Source organism: Hippichthys cyanospilos, chromosome 10, assembly GCF_059441005.1.
Source record: "Hippichthys cyanospilos isolate Australia breed blue-spotted pipefish chromosome 10, RoL_Hcya_1.0, whole genome shotgun sequence".
NCBI lineage: Eukaryota > Metazoa > Chordata > Actinopteri > Syngnathiformes > Syngnathidae > Hippichthys > Hippichthys cyanospilos.
This window is the reverse complement of record NC_142378.1, coordinates 1,794,070-1,814,527: the sequence shown is the minus strand read 5'-3', so window position 1 is coordinate 1,814,527 and position 20,458 is coordinate 1,794,070. Positions and strand designations below refer to the sequence as shown.

The 20,458-nt window shown below is 39.6% G+C and overlaps 1 protein-coding gene across 2 annotated transcripts in view; it reads right to left on the bottom strand.

Moving 5' to 3' along the window:
- The window catches only part of lpp (LIM domain containing preferred translocation partner in lipoma), a 132,436-nt gene that overhangs the window by 55,063 nt on the left and 56,915 nt on the right, over positions 1–20,458 (bottom strand). For both annotated transcript variants that reach the window (XM_088425120.1, XM_088425122.1), the window contains exons 4-5: positions 16,528–16,640; positions 13,228–13,350 (exon numbers count right to left, since the gene is read on the bottom strand). In XM_088425120.1, coding sequence (XP_088281246.1) covers positions 13,228–13,350; positions 16,528–16,640 — 236 coding nt within the window. The remainder of the gene's footprint in view (positions 1–13,227; positions 13,351–16,527; positions 16,641–20,458) is intronic.

The following is a 20,458-nucleotide window of genomic DNA, read 5'->3' as shown; positions in this document are numbered from 1 at the left end:
TATATTTTGCAAAGTCCCCAAAGAAAAGAGAAAACCTTTCATGACCCCCTGCATTGTGTCACTACAATTAAAATTATTAACTATAAAAATTGCATCCCTAAAATCTCACCTTTAAACAATAAATTGACTTTCAGCAACTGTTAACTATTTTTACAGCATTGATACAGGTTACAGGTTAGTCTAAAACTGAAAAAAAAAAAGAGAATCAAGTGCATCTGGGAAAAAAACCCTTAAAAAAAAAAAGCCTAACCCTAACTATAAAAATTGCATCCCTAAAATCTCACCTTTAAACAATAAATTTACTTTCAGCAACTGTTAACTATTTTTTTACAGCGTTGATACAGGTTACAGGTTAGTCTAAAACTGAAAAAAAAAGAGAATCAAGTGCATCTGGGAAAAAACCCTAAAAAAAAACCCTAACCCTAACTATAAAAATTGCATCCCTAAAATCTCACCTCTAAACAATAAATTGACTTTCAGCAACTGTTAACAAATTTTTTACAGCGTTGATACAGGTTACAGGTTAGTCTAAAACTGAAAAAAAAAGAAAAGAATCAAGTGCATCTGGGAAAAAACCCTAAAAAAAAAACCCTAACCCTAACTATAAAAATTGCATCCCTAAAATCTCACCTTTAAACAATAAATTGACTTTCAGCAACCGTTAACTATTTCTTTACAGCGTTGATACAGGTTACAGGTTAGTCTAAAACTGAAAAAAAAAAGAAAAGAATCAAGTGCATCTGGGAAAAAACCCTAAAAAAAAAAAAAAAAACCCTAAACCCCACCCTGCCATAATAGTACATGTCTTCCAAGTAAATCACAAAACGCCATTGTTCCACAAAGTTACGCGGATCCCAGTTTCCCCGCGGAGTGCGACGTGTCTCTACGCCCGCCCCGGTTCAGCAGACGTAGCAAAGGTCTCGAAACCAAGCTCGTCTCTTTCTTCTCCTTGCGCTGTAACTTTCAGTAATTGCCTTTTTTTTTGTCTTTAGGCGCTAACCTAATAAGGCCGTCCAAGGTTAATGACAGACCCTTTTTAGACGCGCCGCGTGTCTGACACGGATCCGTGGCGTTGGGTGGAAAACAATTAAGACTGACACCGCGGATACTTTAACCCCGACGTCCCGTGATTGAGATGTTATTATTTGGGCGGCCTTGAGAGCCGGCCGGCGTCCGTCTGCCGCAACTCTTCCCAGGAAACGCGGAGACCGTCGCAAATCTCCGTGATTTAGCGTCTTTTCCCGTCCGAGTCAGCACAAGTGTTATGTGGCGTTTCCAGCCCGCGCAACCATTTATCGCGCCTGACGTCCTTCCCTCCGCCCATTAACTGTACATTGTGTGGCTGCTGTCAAGACGCTTTGGAATTTACTCGGTGGACTCTTCGCAGTACATTCGAACTGGGGAAAAAAAAAAAAACGAGACACCATGTTCATGTCCTTGGAGAATATGACATATTTCCGCCCAGTCTGCTTTGAGTCTCGACGTTTCACGGAATTTGTCAGGAACAGAGCCTTAAAAATCAGAAATGGGGGAAACAAAAAGTAAACACAAATGGCCGCAACATTGTGGAGCAACCAAATGCCACAATCTACGGGAAATAATTTACGATTATAGAGTAAGATGAGAGTCAAAGCAGGATGGAATGAAGTCAAAATTTTGTAGCTTCCTGAAACGTAAAAATGGACGCGCTGTTAAAGAAATCATTCAATAAATAGTTATCATTATATATTCATTTTCTGTAATGCAATCCATCTACGCAGTCCTTGACCATCTCACCCCTTTCTTAGATTGGGCTGTTGATGCAGAAAAGTGTGAAGTGAAACCTTGGCCCAGCTGTTGGATTAAATCAGAGGTGCTTGGCTATATGCAATTGGGCTTTTTGTTATGGCTTGTATTGCGTAACACTTGACGGCTCTGAAGCGAACACGAGAGTGGGAGCTTCGTTGTCCCTTGCAAGCAAGAAAAGTCAATCTTGGCTGGTCCGAGTTCATATCTTACAGCCTAGTCTCAGCCTGTTTTAGTACTTTTTATATATTTCTCTGACACATGCACAACTAGGCATGGGCAGATTACCGGATTGGCAATTTATCGCCTTTTCCAAAGTCACGGTTAGCTGAAACTGTCCAAACCTGTCAAAACCGGTACGTTTTTTTCCCCTCTCGTGTAGTCTGCCTTAACAGGCAATTGCACTGTGCAGCTCTCATTGTGAATTATATCAATGTCCATTTCCTGCTTTGCGGGCTTTCATATCAATAAAGTTTTGCTCCTGTGGCTAATTGCAACAGGCAACGAGACTAAAATGTTATTATAAGCTATTATATGCTACTTTCACGGAGCGTTTTAAATGCTATTGCTCGAAGTAGGAGCAATAGCCCCACCAAAGGAAGTAGGTTGTCTGTGAAGATTTCGGCTTTCGAAAAAGAGCAGGTGAAGTTGCGAGTAAGCTACAAGCTAGCAGTGCGCAAGCGAGAAAGAAAGACAGCTCGCGTCTTTGGCTCGTCAACATTAAATGACACAGTCGTATTAACTGATACGCATTGTAGTTGAATGATGGATTTGAAATAAACTATCAAGGGATAAATCGAAAAAAAAACATGTTGGACTAGACAGGAAAAAAAATACAAAATGTCTGCCTGTTAACAATCACAAATAAAGAAATTACTACATTTTTTCTTATCAAGGAAGTCGTCTGCCACTTTTTGGCGAAATGAAACAATCGTGCCTTTAGCATTTCCGTTGCTATGAGGATGCTAACAATAAAATTAGCGTAAAGCAATTTGTTAGCGCCTTAGCTACATGCGGCATGTTTGTCTAAATCCCATCTAATCCACAATGAGGTGCTGGCCCCTGAGGATGCTCTAAAAGCCCCCCTCCAAAAACATGACGTGCTTCCACCGATTTTAGCCTACATGATTAGCGCTGATGTTTTTTTTAAAAGGAAAAGAAAAATCTGGGTTTTTTTCTGCATATGTATGGAGAGAAAGCTCCACTGTGCCCTTTAGGAAGAAACATTAGTTCATTTAAATGTTTCATGGCTTTTAAACAGTGCAGATTATTCATTAATCTCTTCAGGCCTCCAGAGCTAGCGCTTAAGTTAGCGCATCTGCGGCTAATGCAAATGGAGGGCCCCCTCAAAATAATTACGCCGCCATGGTACATTTTCTACCAATTACGCCGGCGGAATGTGATGGAACTAATCAAATGCGCACCATCAGTCACTCTGCCGACTGGGATACATTTTGGGATCCGCCCACGCAGATAGCATGTCTTCGCGAGCGTTCGTTTTGGGAAAAAGTTGGCGCGCTTGCGCCCGTAAAAGACGTTATCCACTTGGCTTGATAAAGTGTCGCCGGTTAAACACTTTGAAAGTATGATTTGGATCCCGGTTGGAATAAAACCTTTGGGGTCTACTGTCTTTTTTTGTTTTGAACAATTTAGCGGTTGAATTAACCCTTGCGCACACACTTTGCAAACTATAAGCGTTTCTTTTTTTCCCTTCATTTTTAAAGCTGAAATAAATAGTTATTTACATTTTTTTTTCCTTCAACCACTCGAATTGTTCAGTGGCATCGGTTCTATACATAAATTTATTAACACCCACAAAAAAACGGAAAAATAGTATGGTCTGTAACCTGTGCTGATGAAATTTTAAGACAAATCCATTAACTGGTCTATATCGCCATCTACTGTCTTGAGGTGAAACACAAGTCAACAAAGAATTTTCTGTTTGCTGACATAGTTTGACCGCCAATCAACGGAATGTTGCAAAACTCACAGGAAAATCAATATAATAAAACCCAATTTAAATTCATCTCAAAAATTGTAATTATAATGGTTTTATACGGTCCAAAATTTGGACAATCATTACGTTTGTCCACAAAATCACAGCTGCAATCACATAGCGATGTCAGAACCGTTGCATTTTGAAATTTCACACGTTTTAATCATCTGCTGGAAATTTCAGCTCCCTAATGTAAAAATCAAAGGAATTTCCATCATGTTAAATGAGGCTCAAAAATTGCCATAAAGCAAAAGTTTTCATCTTAGTATATTCTGTTTCTGTTCTCTTTTGCTTTTTTTGGTGACGAATTTCATCTGTTTGTCCTTCATGTGAAGAACCAGCCTTCCAGGCAGCACTTATTTAGACAAGGCTCCAACAGCTAACGCTTGGACGGACATTCGAAGCAAACAGCGCAAAGCAAACGCGCGTCGTGTGGGCAAATTACAAAGTTTTGTGAAAAAAAAAAGATGCAACGCTTCATTCCTCTGGGGTTTTTCCTAAAGCTTAAAAAAAAAGATGGATCCTGCACCCTTGGTGATTTGAAATGCAAAGTTAACAGTTTTTAGCGAGCAGCCCCTAAAGGCTGCTGGAGTGGCTCCTAATCTTCCCCTCACGTGTCGAAAAGGCTTTCTGGAGACTCTGACAAATTTCACGCTCAACTTGTCGGAAAAAGTCGCAGCAGATTCAGAGAGCTGCCTGAGATTTGGCGTTCGGAGTTGCTAACGGAGTGGACCATCCTCGGATATCCGACTGAAAATCCCATTGCCTATTTGGATAAAAACAAAAATATACCTGATTCCCCAAATATAAGACGCACTTTTGTACTCAAAAAGGCCAAAAGTTTCGTCCTATAAACTGTAACTGAAAGATTGGAATTTTTTTCATCTGTCAGCCACATAAGCAGCGTTTTTATCCGCGCCGTATTTTTACTTACAATGTTTACCGTAACGGGACCAGCTAGAGGGCGGAAGTCCGTTGGCTGTTAGCAACCAGTGCCTGTCGCAGCTAACGGCCGCGGAACGGATTCAGCTCGTAACACGGGGGCCCACTGTAGTACCGAATTGACTTTTTTTGTTTTTTCAAAACTATTGAGTGTTCCTGATTTTCTGTATTGCGTGGATTGAATTCTGTGATTATACCGGAATAATGGCAGGGTTGTCCTCCCTGGTGTAACATTTTGTGTTTTGCCTTTGATTGTTTGCACGATGTCATCATGGTGGCCGGTGGCGGCCGTTGACTGGAAGGTCAATCAGGCAGCAGGTTCAGAGTTTTGACAGGGACGGCGCACCGCGGGCTAGCGTAGCTTAGCCTCGAGGTGACCGTGAGGCGGGAGCGCTCCGCATTGTTCCGTCAACGTTTGTTAGTCACCGTCTTTTTGTCTTTGATAAACAGGCTGCGCCAATGACAAACGCGGGTCGCAGCCGCTAACCTGACTCGTTACGGCGAAAAAAAAAAAATGGAGTCCTAGAAACAATGCTAACAGGCTTGACGTCAGCTGCTGTCACTGTAAATTATCTGGCACGTACGCGCGCTTTTGATGACATTGACACTGTGAGTAATATGCCCGATTTTGGACTTTGCGGTTTCATGCGAGTTGTCACAACATCACAAGTTGCAAAAAAGTAACTTACACGGACAAAATTGTTGTTATTACTCAACCCATAGCGGGCGAAGAAATAGCTTAAATCTGACAAAACTAATCGGATATTTGAATTGTGGTTTGAAGTATCTGTAAATTATGCCTGAGCAAAAATAGTGGAGAAAATATTGAAAAAAAATTGACAATAGGAACATATTCAACTAAGTTGTGTCTTCCGATGACTGTTCCAAACTTCTACCGTCGGTCGGTTTAGTTTACAGCTGAGAAAACGTGAAAGAGCGTTTCTTCAGGAGATTCAAAAGAAAAGCACGTTAAAGATAAAGGCTATTAGGATTGGAGTACAGTGGCCCCCCTGGTTACAGCATCCCTAGCTTACATTTATTTCACGTTACAAAGTGGAATACAAAGTTTTTTCGTTCCCTTCTTAGGGCAGGACATCAAGAACACTTCCAAAATTCAAACTTGGCGGTCAGTGTGCGTCACTACATGCGTCACTAAGCTGGCGGTCTGCTATTGGTCAGCGTCAAGGCTATTATATATGTGTATATCACACATAAGTACGATTAATTTGGTATGGCGGGGGTCCACTCTATACTTCTCAAACAAACAGAAAGCCGTATTTGGGCGTCATGAACACGAGCGCAACAACTGATGGAGGACGGAAAATCCTGCCCGACGATGACGTGGAATTCTTAAAACTGTAAAAAATGAGCAAAATGGAAGTCAGCTTTCGCATTAGCAATCTGCTTTTCTTGAATTGGGATTTTTCGGGAGCCGCGCGGCGCCAAAATCCCCGGCCGTCCTCCGGAGAGTATCGCCATCCCGAACGGCGAGTCGGTCAAGCGCACCGAAGTGTAAGCGAGCGCACAAAGAAGTCCAGTTGTCTTCGCGCATCACGATCACCATCCGCTCAGCTACCTTACACGCTATATTTATACTTGGGGTCAAAAGGCCCGATGCGGAGCTAATGTCATGTCGCGAGCGTGACATGCCGACAGAAGCCGAGTACTGGAAATGGCGGCGAGATGCCGGATGGCTTGGGCGAGGCGCCCCGAGGGGGGCCCGGCGTCACGCCGCGTCCGTCAAAGCGTCTTCCGTCGTGGGATGTCACAACATGGCAACGTGATCCGCCGTCTGGATGCTCACTCCCACATTTCTCCAAGTGCGTACAAACCGGGGATGGCAAAACGACGGCGAGGAAAAGATCACGCCGGGTCAAATAAAAACCCTAGACCCGGCTTTAAACTCTCACTTCAAATCCAGTGTGGAGCCAGAAATTTAAACTAACCCCGTCGCCCTATTCCAGCTTTACAGTAAACCCTAGGATCAAACCAAATAGGGTTAGGTTAGGAAAAACTAACAATGAAGGCCTTACCAGGTCTTAAAATGCGGAATCAAAACCGTATCCTTGCCATAAAAACCTCGTTTTAAATGCTAATGTGGTGTAAAACTCCAAATTGTAATGCTAACTCCAGTTGGAATGCTAACTTGAAACCGTAACCAAGGCTTAGCGCCCTATTTTGTGACCCTGACTTATAACTTGAAACTTTAACCAAGGCTTCAAACTCTCATTTAAAAAAAAAAAAACTACCCTAACCCTAATTTAAACCACAAATCGGTCTTGAAATGTTCATTCATTCATTTTGAAAATAATATTAGAAACACCCAAATTCAAAACCCTAATTTGTTACCAAAAAAATCAATCAAGAGAAACCATAACCTTGTCCAGAAATGGCCGATTGAAACACTTATCCTGGCTTAAAACCTTAATTTGAAAACTTGTGACTCTATAGTGACCACATATGTAGCGAGGATAATAGAGTTTGTTTTTTACCTTTTCTAAAAAATTAAAGGGTGTAGCTCATGTTATCTTTCCACTATGCACTTTTAAATATATTCATATAAATTATATTTGGCACATTGGCATTTCATTTCTTAATATGAGTTTCATGGTACCAGTATTTCAAACCAGGAAGTGAAACGTCTCGTTTACTGAAGCTGCATCTTTTACCGTGTAGCCGCCTTGCCCGCCTTCATGATGGAATTCAAAAAATTCACCCGTCCATCTTCACGAGGCTGGCGACTGAAGGAGAAAATTCCAACAGCGTGAATAAAATGCAAAACCGCTCTCACTAACGCGCGTTCCTCCTATCAAATCAGTCCCTGTGGGAACCATCATTCATAACAATAGTTCCGCCTGCTCCTAAACACACATTTTGGCCACCTTAGCATGTTGTAGCTAATAAAGGAAACCTTGCTGTTTACTTGGCTGACTCGGTGCAAAATCTCTCCTTCCCAATACGGGCCAGCTTTGCGGCCGACCGGCAGGACCTCAAAACCCTGCCGGAGAAGTTTCTCGCCTCAAAGGCGTCCCCCCCAAAACGAGAATTCCGCGGAGAACTTATGATGTCAAACAGCTTGACTTCACTTTCAAACTTAAATAGGAACAAACACGAGAGAGCACTTAGTCCAAAACAAAAGGCCCGACGCTAACGTTCACCGGCTTGTATGGCGCTAAACGGGCGGAAGAAACACACGGCCGTCTGACTGGCGCGTTAATGAAAGATTCAAGCCACTTGATGAGACGCTTTAGTATGCGGGGAAAGAAGAACACGGCTTTGATTTCACGGTGGCGTCACGTGAGCCTTGTTAATGATGACATCCGCTGATTAGCGCCCCGTTAGCGTTATTTCGCGCAAAGTCGTTTGAGGACGAACAACTTCCAAACTTCAGCCCTTGAAAAATACAAGTTTTGTTTGTTTGTTTTAACAAGAAGAAATTGAAAATGCATGAACATGCATGGATTGTTTATCATTTTCTTTGAAGTATTAATAAAGGAATTTGTCTTTTGTTCACTGCTTAGTTTTGTGTACAAATAAAATAAATTATCTTTATTATTTGTTTTTACTTTATTCTAAAATATTTTGATGTTCCATTTATTTGCCATTTATTTTCATTTATTTTTGTATAATTTAATATGAAAAATTATTAATTCATTTTTCAACCAACAAAGAATATTTTTTGTCTTGACATTATTATAAAAAAAATGTATAAAGTTTGTTTGAGAACTACAAATTTTGCATTGAACAAAAACATTACATTATTTTAAATTGTTGCATTTATCTATTAATAAAAACATATTTTTTATTTTTTGTTTGATGAACGTGATTTTTTTCCCCATTGCTTCTTTTTTTAAACATATCTTTAACTTACTAATTTCTTAGTTGATTGGGGAAAAAAAAACACATTTAAAATAACCTTTTTTTTTTTTACTTATTGTATTGGAAAAAAAAATAAAACGACACTTACAGTATACTTTAATATTTCTTTAACAAAACAGAATTAGTAGTTTTAGCAATGCGTGTGTTCTAATTTTTCCAGATTGAATTTTTTATTCTTTTGTTTGATTGCATTTTTTTCATTATTTATTATTTTTTGACATTGGTTTCATCGACTAATTTCTTAGTTAATTGGGAAAAAACATACAATTAAAATAACCATTTTTACACTACTAGTTTATGAAAATCAAATCAAATGACACTTCGGCTTTAACAATATTTCTTTAACAAAACAAAAAGTTTTATTTACCAATGGGTTACATTTTTTTCCAGATTGAAATTGAAATAAAAACACTATATTGCAAAAAAAATTGCAAACATAATCCAATTCAAAGGGGATCACTTAGTCACTGAGATCAAATTCTGAAGTGGGATTGGCCGCTTTTGCTAGCACTTTTATGTTATATTTTTCATGTAATTTATACATTAAAAAATATATTTTAAAAAAAGGACTCTGTGATTGCTCAAAACTGGGAAAAAAAAAAAAAACAACAACGTAAAAAACGTGCTAGTCGAGGCGCTTGAAAGTGAAGCTATGACTTTTTGTGTTTTTTACGCACGGCGGCGTATTCCCATCGGTTTTTACTAAAATGAGGTTAACTGTAACCTCCAGTCACCAAACGGCAGGGGCATCGAGTTCATCTTTGATTTCGAGAAAAACAAAAACAAAAAAAACACAAAAAAAAACACCGGCGGTCAGCGAGGACGCAAGCAGGAGGTCAGCGTAGTGCGGCGTAGCGTAGCGGCGGCGCTAACGCAGCGGGCTGACGAGTAGTCTATTTTGACACTGGCGCTCGCCTCCTTGTTAACTCACCAAAACATAGATGATGAGCTCGGACAAGCGAGCGGCGGAACTCTCGGAGGGAAACGTTTAGAGGGAAGGGAAAATCCGCGCTGTTGGCTTTGTCCTCGTGTACGCTAAATACCGGAGTAGCTAGATATCATCGCATCGCATTATGCGCTAGCGCAACAGGACGCAAACTGGTACAGGCGCTAAATGGAAAAAACAACTTTCAAATGGTATAAAATTAGTGGCGATTTTCTATTAATAGGTACCTCAACTTGCAAAATTAATTTGTTCCAGAAGTGATTCCGTGATGTGAAATTTTCATGAGTAGAGGCGCTTTTTTACATGTAAATAGCCTAATGCGTTCTAAGCCCAAAAAAACGCTCATCGACCCTTCAAAATCATAATATTAATCGTAGTAGTTGATAATATGAATGCAGTTCAATTGACTGCCTTGCGATGGCGCTGGTGCATTGGTGGTGCCTGGAGAGAACTTTGTTCATGTCGTTTTTATTTTACATTTCCAGCGATAGATGCATCATTTACAAGTCAATGGGTGCAAATCAATATTTATTTTGGGATCATTTTGAGCATGTAAGTTTACTTTAAGTTTAAGTTTAGTTTAAGGTCATGCAAAGTGCTTCCTGTGTGTTATGCTAACGTACTAATGATGTGCTAACGACACTAACGTCAGACGCGACAGCACGGTAGCGCTCCGAGTCTCGCTTTGGCAACTCAGTTTCATATGGTGTTCCACAGGGTTCAACTTTAGGGCCCCTGCTGTTTCAGTGTATTTGCTGCCTCTCGGTTCGATCTTGAAAAACAAACAAACATTTTTTTCAATGCTGACCAAAATTGGCACGCCATGATTGTTATCTGTGTAGTTTCACAATTGCGCATTCAATATCAAAGAATTTCACGTCGTACATTTAAAAAAAAAAAAAAAAAAAAAAGCTAAATCTCCACGCGTAAGGGATCGAGAGCCAAAACGTCCTATTTAAAACATGTCATGTTTAAAACATGCACAGGCATGTTCACGACAGCACTCCGGCAACTAAAAATAAAATGAATGAAAAAATAAATAAATAAAGAGCCCGGATTTTCTTTTTCTTTAAACCACGTCAGGTAAAAAAACAGCAGTCGGCCATACATTAGTTAGCGCGGACGTTAACCCCGGCGCTCCATCCCGGACAGGTGCCCATCAATTTTTTACGCTGTGTTGACAAAAGCTTTCAGGTCCCCTTGGCTAATACGGTATAGCACATGTTTTCTCCCGACTAAGCTATGCACTTATACTATATTTTATTTACAAAACAACAACAACACAAAAAGAGAAGGTGTATGGAAGCGAGAAAGAGGCTAGCCTACATACACGTGCTTTTCAAGTTCCGACACCCATGGCAGGAAGCGTTCGCTCCATGCAATTTTGGAAAGGTCAACTTCAAGGTCCCTTCATATTATTTTTAAGGAGTTTTCTGTACCTTACCAAGACGACAATTTACCGCATTTTCCGCACTATAAGGCGCACCCTCAAATAATGACATATTTGAAAACTTTTTTCATATATAAGGCGCACCGGATTATAAGGCGCACCCTCAATTGATGACATATTTGAAAACTTTTTCACTCACAATATAGTAATACTCAAAGAAATAACAATAATAACTCAAATAATAACTCTCAATAGCGGAATAAGTCAATGTCAATACGAGCAACCTTGTCCAAGTGTAAACACACAAAAGAAACAGGTTAAGCTGACTTTATCACTTCATTCTACCAATCCCAATCTCAATATTGATCCATATATAAGGCGCATCTGATTATAAGGCGCACCATCAGCTTTTTTAAAAAATTAAGGCTTTTAGGTGCGCCTTATAGTGCGTAAAATACGGTATTTGCCGTTACCATATACAGTGTATTTCTGTTCAATAAAACTGATCATACAATAGCGTTTTTATATTTTCGCCAAAAAAACGAACCAAAAAAACTAAACTACGCATTGCTTTAATATTTGCTTTATTTATTTTGATACGCATAAATACCGGAAACATTAAAAATGCACATGGCCAGACAAGTCTGTACTCCAGAAACGTTTCTCTGACTAAACGGCTCGTGTTTTGATTTGCGCATTAGTTGGTTCCAGCGCACACACACACACACACAAAGTACACACAAAGTACTCACAAAGTACACACAAAGTACACGTTGTACGAGGCCACAGGGTTCAACGGGAGCTAAATGAACAGCCGGTCAATTATTTATGTGCGCGTAGGTTAACCTTGTTGTCACTTTTTTTATGCATGTCTAAATATACGTACGCTATGCACGCCTCCTTCAATACGGCGGCGCAACATTGCGAAATGCGCCACGGGCTACACTATCCTCAACCTTTTTTTAATACATACAAATCACGTGTCTGTCCTACATTGATTGAAATGATTTAGTTTTGCGCCCAAGGCTTTGACTTTCTTTTAATATCCTTAAAAATCAACCCGTTTATGTAGGGCAGGGCACATTTAGTGCTTATTGCAAAACAAAATGGAGGCCTTGATTTGGCTTCGGTTTTTTTTTTTTATTAAAAGGAGGATGACCATACTATTTTTTTGTCCTACTCTGAAAGACGCGTTTATCAAAATAGCCCCAAGATCAACCAGTTAACACGTAAAGACAATAAAATAATTTTCTGGCTCTTTGTTTAGAAAAAAGATGTTTTTCTTTTTTCTTTTTAGCAGCAGAGTTGGTGTAATTTTTTTTTTTTTAAAAGTGCACCAAAAATGGTAGCGCCAAAAAAAAACAAACAAGGAAAATAATTATAAATAATAATTATATTTACTTGATTATTTTTAGCGTAAGTATTACGTGATTGAATGCGTCCAAAAATTCACATATGCATATTTTTTAAATAATAAAATCATATGCTGATTGATTTAGTAAAGATTCTGTTAAAAAAAAAAAAAAAAAAAAAAGCTCCAAAAATGGTAGCCCCCGTTAAGACGATAAATCATTTTTACTGGAGGAAAATAATTATATATAATAATATAATTATGTTTATCTTTATTATTTTTTTAAGTATTAAGTGATTTCATAAATCCAAAAATTCACATATATGTCAAGTTTGATACTTTTTTTTGTTGTCACCAATCACCTCAATTTTTTGGATCATTTTGGAACATTTTTTGGATACTTATTTTATTTTTGAATAAAATCATTTTAATACGTTAATAATTATATAAATGATTTCACAATCTGTCAAAATGCTGAACTATTTCCCACAGATACAATTTAGTGTAAAAAGTAGCTGACAAAAGATTCATTTGTACGCCCTTAGTTTTGTATTTTATGCGTTAAAAATTTCATGCTTTGTGTCATTTTCTTCCGCATCATTCTCGCAGTTTTTTAGCCAATGGACGGCACACATCTGGCAGTGAGAAAACCCAGTGCCATTTTGAACTTTGAGATGTTACCATCTGGGTGAAATTTCAGCTCCCTATTGCCTTCTTTCAATGCTATCCCTTTGATGTAACGATCAAAAGATTGGAAAAGATTCCACAGAAGAGCAAAAATAAAAAAAAAAACGATGTGGAGGCCGTATTATTAAATAAGCAACTTTGTGACGTCACAATCGGGAGAAATTCTGACGCAGTTATTCACACAAAAAATTCGAGAAGGGGGGCGCCCACAAAACCTTTCCAACAACAAAATAAGTGTCAGGAAGGATTACCTGAGTGTTTCGAGGCCTGTATGGCGAACTGCTCTCCAGGTCGGCGAGGATGCTGGTGAGGGAGTCGATCTCGGCGTCCAGGCTGGAGCGTCGCTCTTCCAGAGTCTTCTCGGGCGCTTTCGTCTGCAAGGCGCAACGTTAACTAGTAAACGCAGAGACCTAAGATTGTTGAAGGTTTTCCTCCCGTTGTCAAATTTTCGAAAACGGAGGTCCTCAACCGCCTTGGCTTGATCTTTGTTTTTTGGCGCCGCCTCTGGCTGCTGTTGGTATGACATTTTGTAGTGAGGAAGGACGGCGCAGCTTCGGTTGAGAGCGGACGCTGTCCCCCGTGGTCCGCAGTCAAAATATCTCATTTTGGTCATTTTTGCTAACGCGGCTAATGTATTGGTGTGTGTTATACTCCGAAAAATACGATAATCTGGGAAAAAAATAATACAAATATAGTTTTTGTTCGGATGTTTGACATAAAATGTAAGAATATTCCAATTTTAACTGACAATTAATAGCTTTGTAAAATATTGGTGCATATTTGAAGCTGTTGACTTCAAATGACATCACAGTTGATCAATTCCAAAAGTGTGAACAACTGTGATGCTATTTTCACCGGACAGCTAACGTTTTGCATAACTTTTACACCACTTAGGCATAAGTTTCAAAATGGCAGCCTACTGAGATGGATACAAACGGGTGAATTTTGCTGCAAAATAAACACCAGGCGTTTTAAGACATAGAACATTTTACTGTCAAATTATTTTTTGACTTGACCTCCGCTTTAATAAAAAAAAAAAAAAATCATAGTGCATTTCGTTAGCTTAATAGCATTTTTTAGTTACTTACCAAACCAATCTTGACATATACCGTATTTTCCGCACTGTTAGGCGCACCTAAAAGCCTTAATTTTTTAAAAAAGCTGAGGGTGCGCCTTATAATCTGGTGCGCCTTATATATGGATCAATATTATTATCATTTACCTATTATTATTATTATAATTTATTATTATATCATTTACCTGTTTCCTTTGTGTGTTTACACAATTTTGCTCATATTGACATTGACTTATTATGCTATTTAGAGTTATTATAGTTATTACTTTGAGTATTACTATATTGTGATCGAAAACATATTCAAATATGTCATTAATTGACGGCGCGCCTTATAATCCGGCGCGCCTTATAGCGCGGAAAATACGGTACTTACCAAATCAATCCTGAAATAAACCAATTAAATTTTTCCCGTTTTCCAAATATGTCCCCAAAAAAATACGATTTTGCCACAATCAACTCTGGCTGACCCAAAGAGGTTAAGGGTGAAGAAGTGAGTCGAAATTATTTCTCGCAGATGTGACAGCGCATGAGCAGAAAAGCAACGACGGAAGCTTACGCAAGTCGGCAGGAGATTGCGTAACAGCGGGCACAAGTCAACCTTTGTGAAGTAGCACAACAAATTATCAAATGATTATTTCACCGACGATTACTCATCCCGTGGGAATGCCAAGCATGTCTTTTCTTATTGCTTCCAGGTTCCAACAAGCGTTCTTGTTTTTGCGCTTTTTTGTGCGCTTTTTTTTTTTTTTTGCATTTTTTATCAGCACGTTTTAGCAACAGGTGCTGTGGGAGTGTTGAATGCTTTTGGCTCTATTTTTAAGAGGCCATTGTTCCCAATTTGTGTTTACTGTTGCTTTGCGTGCTCTGATTTGGTATTTAATGGCAGGTTGCAAAAGACAAGGCTGCTTTTTGTGCGTTTTTTTTTTTCTTTTTCCGACGTTTGTCCTTTTTGCTCAAGCGGGCCCCGATAGGTGCGGTGACACTTTGTTATGACTTTTTGGGTGCAAATACTTCTTGGAAGTTCATCATTGGGTTACAACAAATGTTGTTCTTCGGTTTTACTTTTAGGGATCTTTTTTTTCAACGTGTTTATGCGTATTTTAGCCATCGTTAGCATTTGTAATTGCAAAAAGAGTTCAAAGGTTGTTGAGGTATTTTGGGACAACTTTTTGCATTTTTTTTTGTACATATGTAATTGCTGAGATAACACCAGGTTTGAACAGTTATTATTGTCTTTTGGGTGTTTTTTTTTTTAAATTTTTATCCGCGTTAAGGTCATATTTTTTATATGGCTTTTTTGTGCTTATTATTTCTCCCGTTTATCCCAAGGTTCCTCAAAAAGTATTTGCTTGTTTTGTTATTCAGTTTTACATGTTTTTTTTTCTTTTTTAAATCTTGGGGCTCCAAACAAAATCCAGTAGTTTTTGTTGTTTTTCGCCGTTGCTTTTTGTGCTCGATTTTTCCATCAGACCCTCAGCATTGAAACTGTTGTTTTCTTCAGAATTTTCTCCTTGTTTATCAAGCGTCGTGTTTTGTAATTGCTTTTTGTCGCCTTGCTAGGTTCCAAAAAGCGAGGTTTTGTGTTCTTGTTAGTACTTTCTATCATCTTTCGCTTGTCCTGTTTAAACAGATGTTTCTGTGATCGTTTGTAATTCATGTCTTCTTTTTCACCAGGTTCCAAAAAGTGACGCTTGTGTTGTCCTTTTTAATACTTTGGGGGGTTTCTTGCTTGCCTTGCGAAATACCCATTGTTATCTTTTTTTTTTTTTTTTTGTGCACGCTTTACCTTGGCCCGGTTTTTCACATTTGTAGTCTTTTTCTGCCGCCTTTTCTTTTCACCTTTCCTTTTCTGTTGGTTTGTCAGCGGCTTCCACAAACACGCTCCAAGACTTTTTGTCCTTGCTTTTTGTGCTCTTTTTTTTTTCCCCCGCGGTCCCCAGGTTCAATCTGGCGTCGTCGTCTTTGTGTCTTCTCATTGAATTACGCACTTTGTTTCTCCTCCCTTTCACCGAGAGGTGTTGCCTTGCCGCCGCTTTCTTTCGCTTCTTTTTGCGCTTTAACTTGTTTACTCTCAAATCCCGACAGATATTGTCTTTTGTTTTTGCTATTTTTGGGCTTGTTTATTCACAGATTTCCCCCTAACAAATCAGGCATGGCCAAGCTTCACCAACAGGTGTCAGCCTTCCATCTCAACGGCCGAGAAAGTTTGTTTTCTTGCATGTGTGTGTTTGCGGATGTGCGCGCGCGGGGGGAGGGGGGGGCGCCGGAGTTCAGGCTCATGGCTGCGGGCGTGGAGCCGAGCTGCAAAGTATCCACGCTTGGCTGCGAGTCAGCGCAGACCAACGGCCGCACGCCGCGTGAACTCGGGAGCGCGGCACGCTCGCGGCGCTCCGCTACCGCTCGCCGACACTTCGGACAGAAACGAGAAGGGAAAAAAAAAAAAGGAGGGGGGGGGCGGACAGCGAGCGTTTCTCACCTGATAGTCGTACGAGTTGGCAGGCGGAGGCGGCGGGAAGGATGCGGCCGACGACGGCGGCAGGCGGATCGGATCGGCGGCGGGCGGAGGAGGAGGAGGAGGAGGGTAGTCGGCTAGGGAGGGAAAGAAAAAAAAAGCATAAAACGCTTGCCATGTTACACTTCGTTTCAGCAAAGAATGAACTCTGCGTTGTAAAATTTCTCAGTCAACGCTATATTTTGAGCAAAACGGCGTGGAAAAGAGATGGATGCCGTCTATTCTGACAAGCGTAGTTTGGCTGACGGACAAAAGTTCTCCAAAAGAAGGCCAAGTTTGCTTGCTTTGAGCTGTTTATTGACAACCTCAGTTCAAGTTTTCTATGAACTAAGCATAAAACAATAAACCACCATTTAACCATTTAACTGCATACAGTAACTTTGTTTAGCGTGTCTGCTAGATTAATGCTAGCTTGCAAACAGCAATAAACGGGCTAACGGGACGATATGAGGTCGCCATTATGTTCCTGGGAAAGAAGTTAGCAGCGATTGCATGGACCGATAGTCGGAGAACTTGCGCCTACATCCCCCTCTCTCACAAGCAGATGGTTACATTGCTGCAATATGTCTTCCCTAAACCTTCGGGGCAGCAAATAGCTTTGTAACTAGGACCAATCCTAATGAATAAAAGAGGGCTCAAACAAGATGTGGATCAGAGCGGGAGAGATCTGTGATGATGCACATCTGTCTGTTAAAAGTCCATGTCACTTGTCTTCCTTCCTTATGTGTTGTTTATTAAATCTTCTAGGCACTTTAGAAAACACAATTTAACAATCAAATACAGTGACTTTAACTTCTAGTCCGCCTGCTTAATAGGGTTGTGGTCTGGGGAATGGGATGGGGACCATTTTGTTTCTGATGAAACATTTTGACAATTTTCAGAACTCAATCAGTTTTATACATCGGGTACAAATAGGAATTGGACTCAAAAGATGTAAAAAGAGTTTGGGTCCCAGTGCTCCAAGTTTCACAGGGCAATAAAAAAAAAAAAAAAAAGATTCCGATGAGTCAAAAGTGTCCTTTTCCAATAAGATAACGGGGACATCGTTTGGACTGATTTTCTTTCCAAAATAATCAAGGTCCTCATGATCCGCCGCATGGTCCCCGCTGAAGGTCAATTACTCACTTTTTGCAAATATCGCCCTGAAAAAAACGAATCAGCGCCTGCGTCCCGCTTCGTTGTGATTGGGATTTGATACAGCGCGTACGGGATACAAAGACCTCCATTGTGTCCCGTCTGGGGGCCGCTCCGAAAAAATACAAGCATGGACGGTTAGGGGTCTGTTTTTTCCGATTAAAAATGTAAAATGCGCTTTTTGGGGCGAGGGAAACAAGCCAAATTTGCGCTCCTTCAATCGGCGCTAATCCAAAAGGATTTGGGCGGGGAGCACATGTTTTAGACGGGATAAGGAGTCGGACGTCCAAATTAAAGCGAGATTTAAGACGGCGGGATCATCATCGTACAGGAGGAGGACACGAACAGGAAGCGGTGCCAATTCGGGGACTTTGCCGACTTTCATTACGTCTTAATTGATGTCGTCGGTGTCGCTTATCCAAGGCGGTCTGGCAAATTCATTTTGCAGACGGATAATGCGGCGTGGTTCTAATTGGACACACGTCCTGACATCTAGTGCGTCCGCCGTGTCGCGGGAATTGAGTGTCGCTCCCAAGGCCCCATTGTAATGTTTTTGTTTTTTATGTTTGCTTCTTGCGTTGTTCGGTACTTAGTTTGAGATGACTTTGTTCTTTATTTGTTTGCAAGGTTGTTTGTGCTCGAAAAAAAGCCACATTTTCAACAACGTTTTATACTGAAGCCGCGGGGGAGACATCATAATTCTTGTCAGGATTTTTGCCTTTTTTTTCTTTTGAATAATATACGACTATTTTCCTGAAAAAAAGTACCTATTATTTCTCCTTGAATTTTAAAAAAACGTTTTTTTTCAGTTTTTTCCAGTTATAATATATATATATATATATATATATATATATATATATATATATATATATATATATATATATATATATGAAACTGTTCTCTGTGAAATGAAGCTATAATCTTATATTGTTAAATTACCATTTTTTTCTGAAATACTACGACTGTATTCTAAAAAAATTCACTAATATATATATATATATATATATATATATATATATATATATATATATATATGAAACTGACCTCTGTGAAATAAAAATCATAATCTTATATCATTAAATTACTATTTTTTTCTGAAATACTACAACTGTGTTCTAAAATTATTCACTAATAAATATATATATATTATATATATATATATATATATATATATATATATATATATATATATATATATATATATATATATATATATATATATAAATATGAAACTGACCTTAGTGAAATTAAATCATAATCTTATATCATTAAATTACTATTTTTTTTCTGAAATACTACGACTGTGTTCTAAAATAATTCACTAATAAATATATATATAAGTATTGTGTATGATTTTATTGTTGTAACGTTTCATCCACAGCATCTTTCCTCCATTTTTGTTCTTACAATGCTATTATTTTTCTCAGGGAAAAGGCAACAATAATTTCCACGGCTTTTAGGGGATCGCACGGTCGGAATTCAACTGGCGTCAGGATTATGAAAAGGTCCTTTAAGGGTCCCCGAGCCCAAAAATTCGAAGGGCCACAAATCAGGAGCCGAATAATGGATCTTTATTAGGTTTTCTTCCAAAAGGAGCCGAACAAAAAGCCTTTATCAAAAGCCAAAACAGATTTTTATTGTTCGACGCGCATGTGACAAAGAAGGAGCCATCACAAGGTCGTCTTTTTCAAAACAATTAGCACCCCCCCCGAGCTAAACGGATTTGTTGACAGGAAGCGACCGACGGCGCCACGTGTCGCGGCGCTGATCAGCACAGTCAATAAAAAAAAAAAAGTTTCGAAAACATCTGACGAGTTGCTTTTCCTATGGAACTCGCTACCAGTCGCGAGCAAACTTCCTAATTGCTCGGCGCGGTTAAGCGTTTGCATAAGCGCTTTTCGGTTCCCGCTCGGAGGCGAGCCTGACGAGCGACTTGTTCGGTCGCCGTCCCCGCCGCGCCCCGCCGGGAGGATTGACAGGAAGTCCACCAGCGAGCGGTCCCGGCAGGCCCGTGGAGACGGCTCCTTGGCGCCCGCCGGCTCGCACATCAATAGCTACTTTATTTTGTGTGTTTTAGCGCGAGCCCCTTGATGTTTCTTTGCCTCGTGACTGCACTTTTTATGCCCGCCGATGCCGTCTGATGACAACCGGTTCACATGAGAAACCGATTTGAAAAAAAAAAGAAAGTGTTTAAAGTGAAAAGCGGAACTAAAACAAAAAACGGGCTTCATGGGGACGAAAAGATGTTGAGCGAGAACGTCAGTCAGCGAGGTGGAAAATTGCTAGCGTGTCCATCAAGTCGGTCTGGTCCTCCTCAAAAAATCAAAAAAATCTTAAGAAATTTCAAAAAAAAAAAAAAAACAAGAAATTTGCCATGACCTCATTCAATGCCGGGAACGTTATTTTCACTCATTTAAGCGTTCAGGCGTTAAATCCCAGATACCTAAGTATTAACTCAGAACATTACGGATATTCTTTCCAGATACTTAAGTATTGAATCGATACTTCAGTATCTGGAATTGAATGCCTGGACTCTTAAAAAAAAAAAAAAACGTAAAAATACGTCCCTGGTATTCAATGAGTTAAGGCTCCAGTGCTAGTTTCACTTAACGTGAAATTTGGTAGGTATTTCCATCATGAGTTGGCCCATGAAAAAGTCTCAGGAAGCCATGTATGAAAAGACACTCTTTCAGTGCCATGGACGAGAATTTTCGTCATGTAAAATACTTTTTAATGAATGGATAGATTCAGCGCTCCTCTT